Raw genomic sequence first — 12,692 nt, forward strand, 5'->3', positions numbered from 1 at the left:
CGGGGTGGAGGGGCGGCTTGATGTCCGCGGGGGGAGGGAGCTCCACCTGGAAACAATATTCTAAATTAGCTTTCGCTCACGACTCCGCCTGTGTCGAATAAAAAAACAATTGTGTTCTTCCAAACTGTCTTCTACATTTATGCCAAATTTCATCAAGATCCGTTTAGCAGTTTAGGGTACATGCTGTACAAAAACCATCCATCTAAACTTTCGCATTTACAATATTAGTAAGAAATAAAATAGTAAAAAGTAAGAAGTAACATTAAATTTTTAATTTTGAAAGTATTACCCCTTAATGCATGATATTGCATTTATACATCAGTCTTTTCTTATAGACTATTTTGTAAAAAACATTTTATTCCCTTAATCTATTTCAATTTATGGTATTTAAAAAGATAAATCGTGCATGTAAGGGTCAAGGTTGTCAAAAGTCGCTGAAACTTATTTGAACAGGGTTGTACCTTGTGTGCAGGGGGCGGGAGGTGCGGCGGCGGGGCGTGCGGGCCCGCCCCCGGCGCGAACAGCAGCCCCCCCGCCCCCAGCAGCGCGCCCGCGCCCACGCCGTGCGGCAACCCGGCCGACGCATGAATCTGTTGCTGGATATCAAACATACCATTACTAAATACACATAATTACAATAAAATATATCTGCAAAATAAATGTAACATACATTCCAAATTAACTTCAAATTTTATAAACTTTACAGCATTAAAAAGGTTACATTTAATTATTTCAGGTCTATTCCAACTAGAAATTACTTAATTTATCCTTAAAAAATTCTGGCTAGTAAGAAAATTATCACCATTTATTTTTTAACTCGAAAGGAAACAATTGGTATAAAAAACAGATACAAAAACAAAAATCATGCTAGTGCAGTGCGCTACAGCGATATTAACAGTGATAAAAAACTAATGTGTAGTTAATTACTTATTAATTAGTCACGCTTTACTGCAAAATAATTTAATCATTATGGACTGTCTGTGCATTTTTCACTACATAATTGCTTCAAGATTATTCCAATTAAACATTTTTCATTCAAATTAAATTCAATTAGTATTGTTACCTCTATAGCGCCCCATGTGATATTTTACTAACCTAATGGAGCAGGGTAACAGGCTTATGAGAATGTAATTTGAAGACCTATGAAGCTGTTGTCTGTCAAGCACCCTGGGCATTCGCTCTCCCCTTACACCGGCAATGCGTTCAACTACTTTTCGTTGACAAGTTCACTAACATTGGTAAAAATAATGGCATGTAGTTAATTTAGATTGCATTATTTGTTTCAAATGTCGCGATTGAATTGATTCCTCAAACCAGATTCGTTAATTTCTCTAATCAATTTTCGTGATTTTATTAGTCAACATTTTGAAAGCCGTTATGATTTTCAAATAGTAAACTCACAAGGCAAGTTAGTGGCATTAAATGTGATAAAAGCAGGGAAATACATATTTAAAAAGTTACAATTAACATAGAGTAAATATAGAAATGAATCCTTGAATTTTCAACATGGAGACATTATTAATTCAGCTGATTCCTATTGATTCTTATGTGAAAATTGTCAGCTGCGTCACAAAATGCTCATTACGGTTGTTAAATTATAAACAATCAATAGATATTTACACAGCTTGTTTCAAACAGTGGATTTCCACTGTCCAAATCTATAAAACATTTTTATCTGTGCTCGTTCAATAACAACTTACAAAAGTTCTTACATATGTATGGATGTATAAATAAGTAAAATGATAAGTTATACAAAATTATCCAATGTCTTGTTAAAAAAATCATGATACAAAGTACATGTTTCTTAAAAAAAATCGTAGTAGAGAGAGTAGGCTTTAAGCCCTTTAGTAAAAAGGTTTTTATTTGTTTCATTGTTAAACTAAGAGATAGAATTTAATTATAATTAAACTGTCTTTAAATCACAAGTAATTTTAATCATATATCATAAAAATAAATAAAAACTGGTTTGTTATTGAAACAAATCATCGTCCCAACTATCCCCTCCCTTTATCCTACTCCCATAGGACCGGCATAACTCTATCATACATCATCTCAGTCATCACTACCTTCTTTATCATGTCACCATTCACACATTCTGTCCATCTCTTTCTAGGTCGACCTCTACGGGTGTACCACACTCATAACTAACATTCTCCTAGTTACATGTGTTTCATCCCTTCTTATAACATGTCCATACTAGGCTAACCTTTTACTCCTTAATTGCCCAACCATTGGGGCCACTATTGAAACAAAACATGTAATAAAAATGCACAGGTGTCTTTAGGAATCTAAGTATTTAGCAGAAATCTAAATTAACATTTAGAATTCTCCAATCTACTAGCAGCTAACATAGAATTAACACAAAAAAAAGTTAATCACAACAATAAAAAACAACAAGCTCTATTAATTTTAACTTACAAGAAGTTGCTGTAGGCCCTGTTGTTGTTGTTGCTGCGGACAACAATTAACAAGATAACGCCAAATTATACAAAATACATTTTATCACCTCCAATTATTGGCACTGTATTTACTGCTATAAAAAGCATTAAATATCTTACATTTGTTTATTACTTTTTGTACAGATCTATATGTATATCTATACATATAATAAAACTAGAGTTACTGTTTGTAATTTGCAAAGAAAAATTACAGATTTTTGGGCAGAAAATTTTTGTCTGTCTGTCCGCAAGCCGCGTTTGTTCCGGGTAATCTCCGAAACGGGTGGACCTATTTCGACCTTTTTATCTTAATATTGCGTGGACGAAGTCGCGGGCAACAGCTAGTCAAAAAGTACACTACAACAAAGATACAAGATTCTCGCAAGGGCGGCGTTATTGCTATCAGCAATCTCTTACAGGTAACTCTGTGGGACAGGAGGAAGTAGACAAAAACTTAAGGGTATTTAAAGCATATATCACAGAAACATTTGGTACAAAATGTATGTTATATCACTGTGAGTTCTAGGATTTTTTAAATAAATTTCACATTACAAATAATCTTATGAAAATTCATATATAACATAGGCAAGAATTAGTAATATTATTAAATTTAAACTATGCTATAAATAAAATGGCTACATTGTTTATTTGTCCTTGAACTGTATTTCCTTTTAGTAATTAATTTCATCAAATGGATAACATTTATATATGCATACATCTATACTGATACTAAAATAGTATTTCTGTATTGGATTTATATTTACTAATCATAAATTATTTTTATATTCACGATAGTGCAATTTAATTCCATAAATGTTGAAAAATATAAGTTGATTCAATGCTTTAAAAGTGCCAATAATTGGAGTACAATTTTTAACTGTAGAGAACATTAATATCTTTCTAATAAACAAAACCAAGGCCATTGAAGTTTAAAACCCAGTTAACATTACTATATCAACTTACCCCGATAATAGCATTAAGTTCAGACATAGTGACCTGCTTAGCTCGCTCCACGGCTGACGCTACTTGCTGCTGGTGCTCCTGCGCAAGGAACGGCAGCACCTGCCCTATGATAGCGCTTAGTCTTTTGGCTATCTCCGTCTAAAAATTACATTCCATTACAATTTATTTATTAAATAATACATTAATTAAGAAATTCTACTGTTGTGACATTTATATTGTGTATGTTTTGTTAAAGAAAATTTAGTGTATAAATATACTAGCTTCCGCCTGTGACTCCATCAACATTAAATTAAAAAAAAACAAAAGCAAGTAGCCTGTGTTCTTTCAGACTACCCTCTACAATATCAAATTTCATCAAGATCCATTATGCCGTTTAGGCTACACCCTCTAACAAATATCCATCCATCCATCGAAACTTTCACATTTATAATATAAGTATGAAGTATGATTTGATCAGTGTAACAGTTCAATACATCTGATCAAAGTTTAATACAGATAAAATATATAGTCTCAAATTACACATAAGATGCTTTGTCCCAGTTTTTTTTTCTACATAGACAAAATTGTGGTCAAGAAACAGTAATAAAATGTCACAACAGTAGACAATGTTTACCATACACTTTTTTCCTGTTTTTTACCTGTTTATGCATTTCCACATTCAGTCCATAAGACATTTCATAGTACTGAAAAGAAATAAAAATGATTAATTGTTAGTGCATTTAAAACATTATTTGTAAATGTGTAATTGAAATAAAGTTTACCATAACATAATGTCTTTGCATTTCTGTTTTCTCATTGGCCAGTTTCTCACATTCTAATTTCAAGCTGCAAAGAAATAAAAAGTTAGCCTCATTATTTCAGTAAAATAAGGAAATTAAATAATATACTTTACTCACGAATGATATTGAGCTTGTAAAAAGTTAAATTCTTCTTTTATACGTTCTAACGTATCTGCAATAGTAAATTTTATTGGTCCTGCCGCGGGTTGTGGCCCCTGATAAACAAAAAAATATACACAATAAAATTGTCTTCCGAAAAGTACAGAAAAAGAAAGCTTTTTCGATCCATAATAATTATTTATTTATTATTTATCAAGAAAAGCTTAGGGAGTATAAAAAATAACACAAACCCTTACCGCGGCAGACGGATGCCGCGTCGGCGTCGGATACATTATGACACTAAACTTACGAAATATTTAATAATTAAAGAATCAAATAAAGTTATTTCTATAACTGTGTAGGTAATGTATTACAAACACCATTTCCAATTTATAAACCACTGCTATAAACTAATGTGTACTAGGAAACCACAGTTAGGCGCTAAGGACAATGATATGCACAAACTTTGCTTCAAAACTTTTGAAATATCAGTCATTATTTTGACATATATAACTTTTTGATGATATTTATTAAAACTGCTTTAAACGTACGAAATACGTTATAAATACTTTATACTTATTTCCCGAATAACAGTTTCTGTATCGCAAAATTTAACCATAAATCCACGCCGCAATTTTTGTTCGGCTGTCATGTCATCTATCCATCAATCGCCATCCTTCATTTTTCATTTTATTCATTCATCAAAAAGTAAAAGGCTCACATAGTCGTACTACAAACTACTGTAACTTTATACGTATAATTTGAAAATAGGTGATTTAGTTAGATTTTATGCACATTGAAATAGTTATATTTCTGATATTATTCACATTATTTTTTAAAAAAAAAAACAAGTGCTAATTGGTTTCGAGCATGAAAAGAGATGACCACACGCAACTCGCTTTACGCAAATATTGTACGGACGACCTGTGTTATTCTTCGAAATAGACATATTTTTATTTACCCTTAATTTAAATTAAAAATTTCAAAATATGAAACGCTTTCCTTAGACAATCTAAAGCAAACAAAAAGTCTATTTCTGTGTAACACTGATCTTTATGATTGAAGGGGTCATTGCTTGGAAATTACAGCTTTTGCTATGCCCCGACTTGAACGCACCTGTCGAAGTTCCTATCGGTTACCTATTCTATCTCTACTATTAGTTTGTATCCTCACCACCATTTTCAACCGCAACCGTCAGCGCCAAAATGGCGAAAATTGAATAAGCACAAAATACCATGGTGTACAGCCTATAGAGTAAAATTCAGTGTTACATACTCTTTGGTATTTTGAGTAGTTATTCCTGATTGGTTGGCTTTTAACATTTCGATGGCAGTGGCAGATTGTGATTGTCGTTGACGCGCAGCTGTTCCATGAGAAAGTGTAGTGTCGGAGTGTTTTGAAATAAAATAGTTGGTTGCTTTGTTATATATTGTGAAAGAGTGCTTTTTCAATGATTATTTTTAGAAGAAAGTGCTGTTGTTAAAGTGCTATTTCAACAATTGTGGTTATAGTATTCTAAGAGACCCATTATGGATTTCAAAACAGCCGTCTTCAACGCTGCACGGGATGGAAGTTTAACGCGATTAAGGGTAAGTTATTAGTTAAGAATTAATGTGTATATTGTCACCTATCTATTATTTCTTTAATGCTAAACATATAAGACAGTTAAAGTATTTTTTTCTGGTTGTTTACGAAAAGTCGTCGATTGTAATCAATATGAAATTTAATTATAAATCTACCTCTCAAAACTATCTAATTTGGTTGTAATGATAATCCTAATAAAACTAATGTTATTGTCTTGAATTCGATACACAATGCAAATTTTACAATCATGTTTGTCGTAATTATCAAGCGCAATTCGCAAACATTTGTACGTTATCATTTAGCCACCACGAAGGAATTTTTATTGTATTTAAATGTCACGCAAGTATTTCATCAATCTATTTATATAATTTTCTCAATAAAACGTGTTAATAAAATAATACTGAAATAACCTTTTTAAAAGTCATTATATTACTCAAAAGTTTGATTTTATGTAAAAAAATATCTAAGCTATTGCTTGCTAACATTTATAAAAACGAATGGAGCTTGGGTTTTTTCTAAGAGGTTAACTTTTTAATCTATCTTACGTCTAAATATAATGTACAGGATTCAACTTGTCACATGTAAAAATAATACAATCATGTATAAAGATTTCTATAACTTGATAGGTGAAATTGCCTCCAATTTGTTTACTATATAAACCTGTTAATTTTTATTAAAAAAGTAAAGTTATTCCAATTGAATACTTTGCCATTTTATCACAAAACCTCTAATGAAAATGTGTTCCAAAATCTTACCTAAATATTACTCCTGTCAGAGTATAACAAGAAGTTTAACTAGATAGTTACAAACTGGTTTAATCTTTGAAAAGAATTATTTAATATAAGTATAAATTATTTGTTATAAAAACCTCCTGGTTTTATAGTAGATTTCAATAAGTAATAATATATCAGTGTAGCCCTTTTTAGTAACTACTAGTTGTTGCTCATGACTTCTTCCATGTGGAATTAAAAGTAATATAAAACATAGCATATGTCACTCAATGATAAAGTAGGTTTTTAGTGATAATTTTTTTTTAAGTTATTTCAATACATACAAAAATTACAACCTTTCCTCTTTATAATATTAAGTATAGATATAAACAAGGTGTCATTGGCAACTCTAACCATGTGGAATAAAAAAAAACAAGTTTAGTCTTTTAGACTATTTCTACATCTAGGCCAAATTTTAGCAAGATCGGATTTGCTGCTCTCAAAATGTACTGTAACAAACATCTATCTAAACTTTCGTATTTATAATATTAGTATGATGGATGAGTGTTTAGGCCAGTATTAACCCTATAGATGTCCAGGTTTTTTTTTAAAATGTTGTGTAAACCTATTACGCAATATGTCTACTTTGAAATAGTTTCAAAATGGAATTCTCCTAGCATCATAATCCATTTATTCAATTATGTATTTAGTTATGTCAACTGAACTTATATGAATTTACACAACAATAATGTAAATTATTCTTTTGTTTTTTTAAGTTAAGATTGATTGCCAGTCTGTCCCAAACAAGAACAAAACCATAAACACTTGACACTGGCCCAATCCGCTAAGGGAGTGCCATAAACAAGAAACTGAACTAAGATTGATGGATGAAATGTAAGGAGTAAGAAATATAGTTTCATAGAATTATACTTGTTTTTGCATTGTAATTGTACTCATGCAAATAAATAAGGTAATTAGATGGAGATTCTGGAATAAAATTTGATTAAATATTATTTCTGCTACCTGTAATGCAATGTGAATTAGTGTTTTGTTGGAATAGCATAATGCATATTGCAGCCATATTGGACTAAGCTTCCTTTATGTTCTTTCTTATTGGTTACATATAAAACCATACAAGTGTTTACCATTAGTTGTGTGATGGTAATGCCTAACCATCTAGCCTGTTGGCCCAGTCTGCGACTGTTAATAATGTTCAATAAATTGTATTGTTAGTTGGAATTTACATGTTCTCTTATTAAAGTTTGTGTGTTATTTATTTCTAATCAGATGTACAGTCACAATAAATCAACATTACTTGTAAACTGCAGGGAAAGTAGGTAAGAGCGTCGACCCCATTCAGTTGTTTATTGTTGATGAGTGTACACGCGTGGGCGTGGGCATCTCTCGAGTGAAACCAATCCCAAACAGGATCTCTTCATTACAACACATTCTATTGATTTATGAATAGCTTTGATGATTTCTTCTATAAACATGTGTTTTGTTTGTGTGCACTAGCCAGTATTATTTGAGCTATTATGGTGCTCAAAATAGAGTGCAAACAAATCGACAATTAATTGGATATGTTTTTTATTTATGTTATTATAAATTCTATTGTAGATTTTATAATTAATTGCTTGTTTAAGTGCATTACTCTTTAGTGATGCAAAACCAGATTAATTTGATCTCTCTCGTTTGTTTTGGCTGGATATTTACAAGTCTTTCTCTGACAGGTCAGGAAATCTGGTGGCCCCGTTTAGATGGCTTAAATTTAGTATCACAGTCGGCGGAGTGGCTTACTCATTCCAGATGTGTGAGTGTTGATTCCTAAACTGTAAAACAACACAAATTATGTTCAAGCTATTTTGGTTCTAATTAACATTAGTTAAAGTTCTTTAATTGGATAGCTTTGCATTTTACTTAAATAGTAATAAGTAATTCATTAAACAAATATATGTAGGTTTTAAATTACGTATATTTAGTATTAAGTTAAGGTTTTTTTTGTAACTGGACCGTCTCAGTTTTAGTGCAATAAGCATGTATGGAATTCTATTTTAGTATGTAGTGCTAGAATTATCTGAAAACATAATTTTAGTAATATTATAAATGCGAAAGTAGATGGATGGTTGTTTGTTAGAGTTTCTAGCTTAAACTGCTAAATGGATCTTGATGAAATTTGGCATAGACATTAAGCATAGTCTGCAAGAACACAAAGGCTACTTAGTTTCATTTTTTTAACTCCACGCAGACGGAGTCGAGCAAAAGCTAGTAAGCAATAAAAATAGGAACCATTAAATTATTAGAAGTATATAAATTACGGTATCCTAAAGCCACATTATTGTTATTACTTTGTATGCATAAAAAGTGTGTACATTTTATTTAAACACTTATCATAAGTGGTATAAATGTTATGGAAACTTTCGTTTATTGCATCATTTGATTGTTCTCTTATCACTTTACTTAACCGCCATTTGATGTTGACAATCCTTTATTAAATTATATTTTGTATGAGCTGTCACCCGCAAATGTATTTAGCACAAATTTGGACCACTCCTTACGTCATTTGACAGTTGGGAATTTAAAAAAAAGTAGCCTATAATATGCCTATCCATGACAGCTACCCTTCAGTGAAAGTCCCGTCGAAATCTGCCCAGCCGTTTCGGAGATTGCTCGGAACAAACGCGGCTTGCGGACAGACACAGACAGACATAAATTTTTTAAATGCGGTTTTCGTTATTAGCAACGCAAAAAAATCATCTGGATTTTTTCTTTTGATATTACAGACACTCCAACTTTATTATATATATAGATAGAAGATTTCGGCTGCAATCTGCAATTACTTTTAGAATAGACAGCTACTAGGAATACTTATTGTTGGTGTAGGTTTCCAATAGTATTACAGATAATTTAAATCATTCAAATTAATGATAAATTTTCTTTGTTTTCGTATTAAATAATCAAGAATTATATACATATTACGTTTTCTAAATGGAGTTCTATGTAATGTAATACGTTTCCCAATCATTATTTTTTTTGTTTTTGACTGTTTGCCTTAAAGAGGCATTTACACCGGGCTTGAGGTGGCCGAGCGCAGATGGCGCTTAGCCTAAAACCGTTTGACGTTTCTCATTTGCCTTAAAAATTACGCCAAGTTAACAATTTGCAAGGGAACCTTTGTTCATCAAATGCAATACGAAGGAAGTTGTATTTAGAGCACGCGCCTTATTACCTTTCCTCTATGTCATTTTGTCGCGCGTCTCTTTGTCCGAATGTGAGTCAGTATGCTTTTCTCGTTTAGTTGGGGTGACCATGATTTCTTACAAATCCAAAAATATTATTTTAATATCCGATTGTTGTAATTTTTATGATGAAACTCTCAACCTTAATGATTTCATACTAGTCATTATGAGTTACGACCCGATTGACCCAACTGTGTATATCTTTTTAATCACAACTCTTTCACTGTGCCTCATTTCCTTATATCTGAAGGACGTCGCGACGAGGAAGAAGACAGCTTCTAAAATTCTGGAGGGTTTTTACTTCCCCCGTTACCCCAACTATATGGGATCAACGCACCAGGTTTTGATCAAATATTAATCTAGATTAATCAAGATTGTCCGCTTAAATCGCCACAACATGGTAACCACTGTACATGGAACAAGGAAGAAGTTTTTGTTTAGGCCTCGATGTGTTTCCTATAAAGGTCTTTGTGAACGATCGTGTTTTTATTACATCTTGAAATGTTGCCAAATGCAGGACAAAAGGCGATATCAAACAACGGCATCTTTGTTATAATCTAATATCGCGCTTGATTCCTTTATCGGCAGTTTTTTGTTTGTTTTCTGGGAAGGAAATTACGCGACTAATTCTCACGGAATTCCATTTATATGTTTTTTTTTGAGTTGTAAAAATTATAGCTCGGATCCGTTTTTACTTTTTTTTAATATTAGTCACTTTTCGTTTTTTACGAATGTTTTCCGATACTGTGTAAAAATGTAAATTGGAAAAGAGAGATATTTTAATCTATGTGAGTCATGATTTTTTTAAGTTCCGGCTTCTCCATTTGATATTCCAAACGCATAAGTATATTTTGCCTATCGAAGCTATGTTGACAGAGAACGCTTTTTATTTGCTTGATTTTCCTCTGTCTACTGTTTTCCATTGCCAACTTACGAAAAATATTAATCACTTACAATTTGTCAATCGTAAAAAAACTCACATTTTAATATCAATTAATAATCTAAAATGTTCAAAGGTAAACGCCCTACGAATGGGCATCAAGCCAAATATTCACGGCATTTTACCTTAGGTCCTCTATTTCTACTCAGAATAGATTATTTGTAAATACACTCATCTTGAGGCGTGTCTCCTTTACTCCTAACCTTAACATAAACTGTTTTGTCATAATAACATATCTAAAGAGCTAGCTAGCTTTGCGTAACATTAACCCGACCTTAGCTATCGTATCCACAATCTTTGGTATTCAGTTGACGTAACTTTGTCAATAATAAACTTGTTTCGGATTGAAAATAACAAAAAAACTACTTTGGTCATGAATGACTTATACTTTGAGTTTGAAGATTACTCTAAATTTAATTATAGCTTCTAAAATCGGTGTAAAAAGCACATATGCCAAATTATCTTGTATAACCAATTTTCTCTCAAAAGTGTTGAAAGGGATGGCAACATTTTACCGTGTGTTGTGTAGATCACAATGAAAGCATAACTGAATATAATTTTCGTCATCTATAACGGAGGTATATGGCCAAATCGACCATTAATAACAAAACATCTAACACGTAAAACTCTCGCTGTTACACTTCTATTAATGCATATTTCTGTCTCTCTTTTTCCAAAAATGATGACAGTTATGGCAATATATCTTTATCCAAGTGATTCTAATGCGGAAATCCAGTTGGATTTCAAATAGCAACATCGATTACTCTGTTAAAAAAGCAAGGGCGTCAAATCTATTTGAATTTTATGTGAAGGGCAACGGTTCTTTTAGCGTGATGGAATGTACGTCATTATAATTTTTAACAATTGTAAAAGGTTTGAATACGGCCCTGCATGTTCTGAATTTTAATAGCATTGCAACGCTCATACGATAACACAGGGGTTAATATAAGTTCTCTTATGAGATCACGTAGTTTTTTATAAAAAAAATATTTGTTATGTATTTTTTTAGCATTATAGCGTTAAACACCCATAAAAGTACTTAATATCGTGCTGTTTTGCTATAAACTGTCTACACCGTTTGCGTAAGTGACGTGAAAGTTTATTTATTTAATATTTTCTAGTTCGTAATTGTTTGTGTCATTACATAGCGGAAATAATGCAATGGACATGCGCCCGATGTAATTGGCTATTTACGTCAACATGTCTGTCCGTTTATAGAGGTACATGTTTGTAATGGTAGAATTTAGATTCGTTGTGTTGTTTATATAATTTTTATATGGATTTATTGTTTGGTTTTAATATTATCTACGACAAATAGGTCCATAGATATTTGTGTTTATTTAAGGTGTTATTAAGTAATGGTAATAGACTGTTATCAGGTTTTCTTCTCGAATACAAGAAAAATACGACTGCGAAAAATAACAGTTTTATTTGCATCACTTAATTTTGTTAATGGTTAACCTATGCTAAACAGCTGTAACCGGATCCGACTATAAATATAAAATAACAACTTTAAACATTCTAGAAATCACTGGTTTGGACACAAAAATATTTCCTTGCTATATCTAGAAGCGTGTAGAGATTCTACTATATTTTATCCAAGACCGAAGAGTATTTGTGTAATGTGGAAGAAACGAAAAAATATCCGAGTAACGTTGATAGCGGATATCCGCAATCTCTGCCTTTCTAGGCCACAGATGTTAGGGCTTATCTTGTACTAGTTCCCGTCTGTCTTCATCCGCATGATTTCGCATTTCATGCATGATTATTTTTCGATTCATTTACCCCCTAAATTAAATAGCATTATATATCCACTGCCCTTGCACATATTTTGTTTTAGTATATTTTAAACATTGTAACAAGATAAATTAAGACTACTCGCGCCATCGTATGCCGAGTAGTAAAATCGTGCATGCGGCGCCATAATGCATTGATGCAACTGA

The 12,692-nt window shown here is 32.1% G+C and overlaps 1 protein-coding gene across 1 annotated transcript in view; it reads right to left on the minus strand.

Annotated features, from left to right (window-relative positions):
* LOC106111517 (protein groucho-like) overlaps nt 1-5,017 on the minus strand; it is a 14,674-nt gene extending 9,657 nt beyond the window's left edge. Inside the window, exons 1-8 of the mRNA XM_013293635.1 lie at nt 4,537-5,017; nt 4,298-4,395; nt 4,163-4,226; nt 4,040-4,084; nt 3,402-3,539; nt 2,419-2,451; nt 462-596; nt 8-46 (exon numbers count right to left, since the gene is read on the minus strand). Coding sequence (XP_013149089.1) covers nt 8-46; nt 462-596; nt 2,419-2,451; nt 3,402-3,539; nt 4,040-4,084; nt 4,163-4,226; nt 4,298-4,395; nt 4,537-4,572 — 588 coding nt within the window. The 5' untranslated portion in view covers nt 4,573-5,017. The remainder of the gene's footprint in view (nt 1-7; nt 47-461; nt 597-2,418; nt 2,452-3,401; nt 3,540-4,039; nt 4,085-4,162; nt 4,227-4,297; nt 4,396-4,536) is intronic.
* Nucleotides 5,018-12,692: the final 7,675 nt, after the last annotated feature.

The sequence above is a fragment of the Papilio polytes genome, unplaced genomic scaffold (genome assembly GCF_000836215.1).
Source record: "Papilio polytes unplaced genomic scaffold, Ppol_1.0 DF824158.1, whole genome shotgun sequence".
Lineage (NCBI taxonomy): Eukaryota > Metazoa > Arthropoda > Insecta > Lepidoptera > Papilionidae > Papilio > Papilio polytes.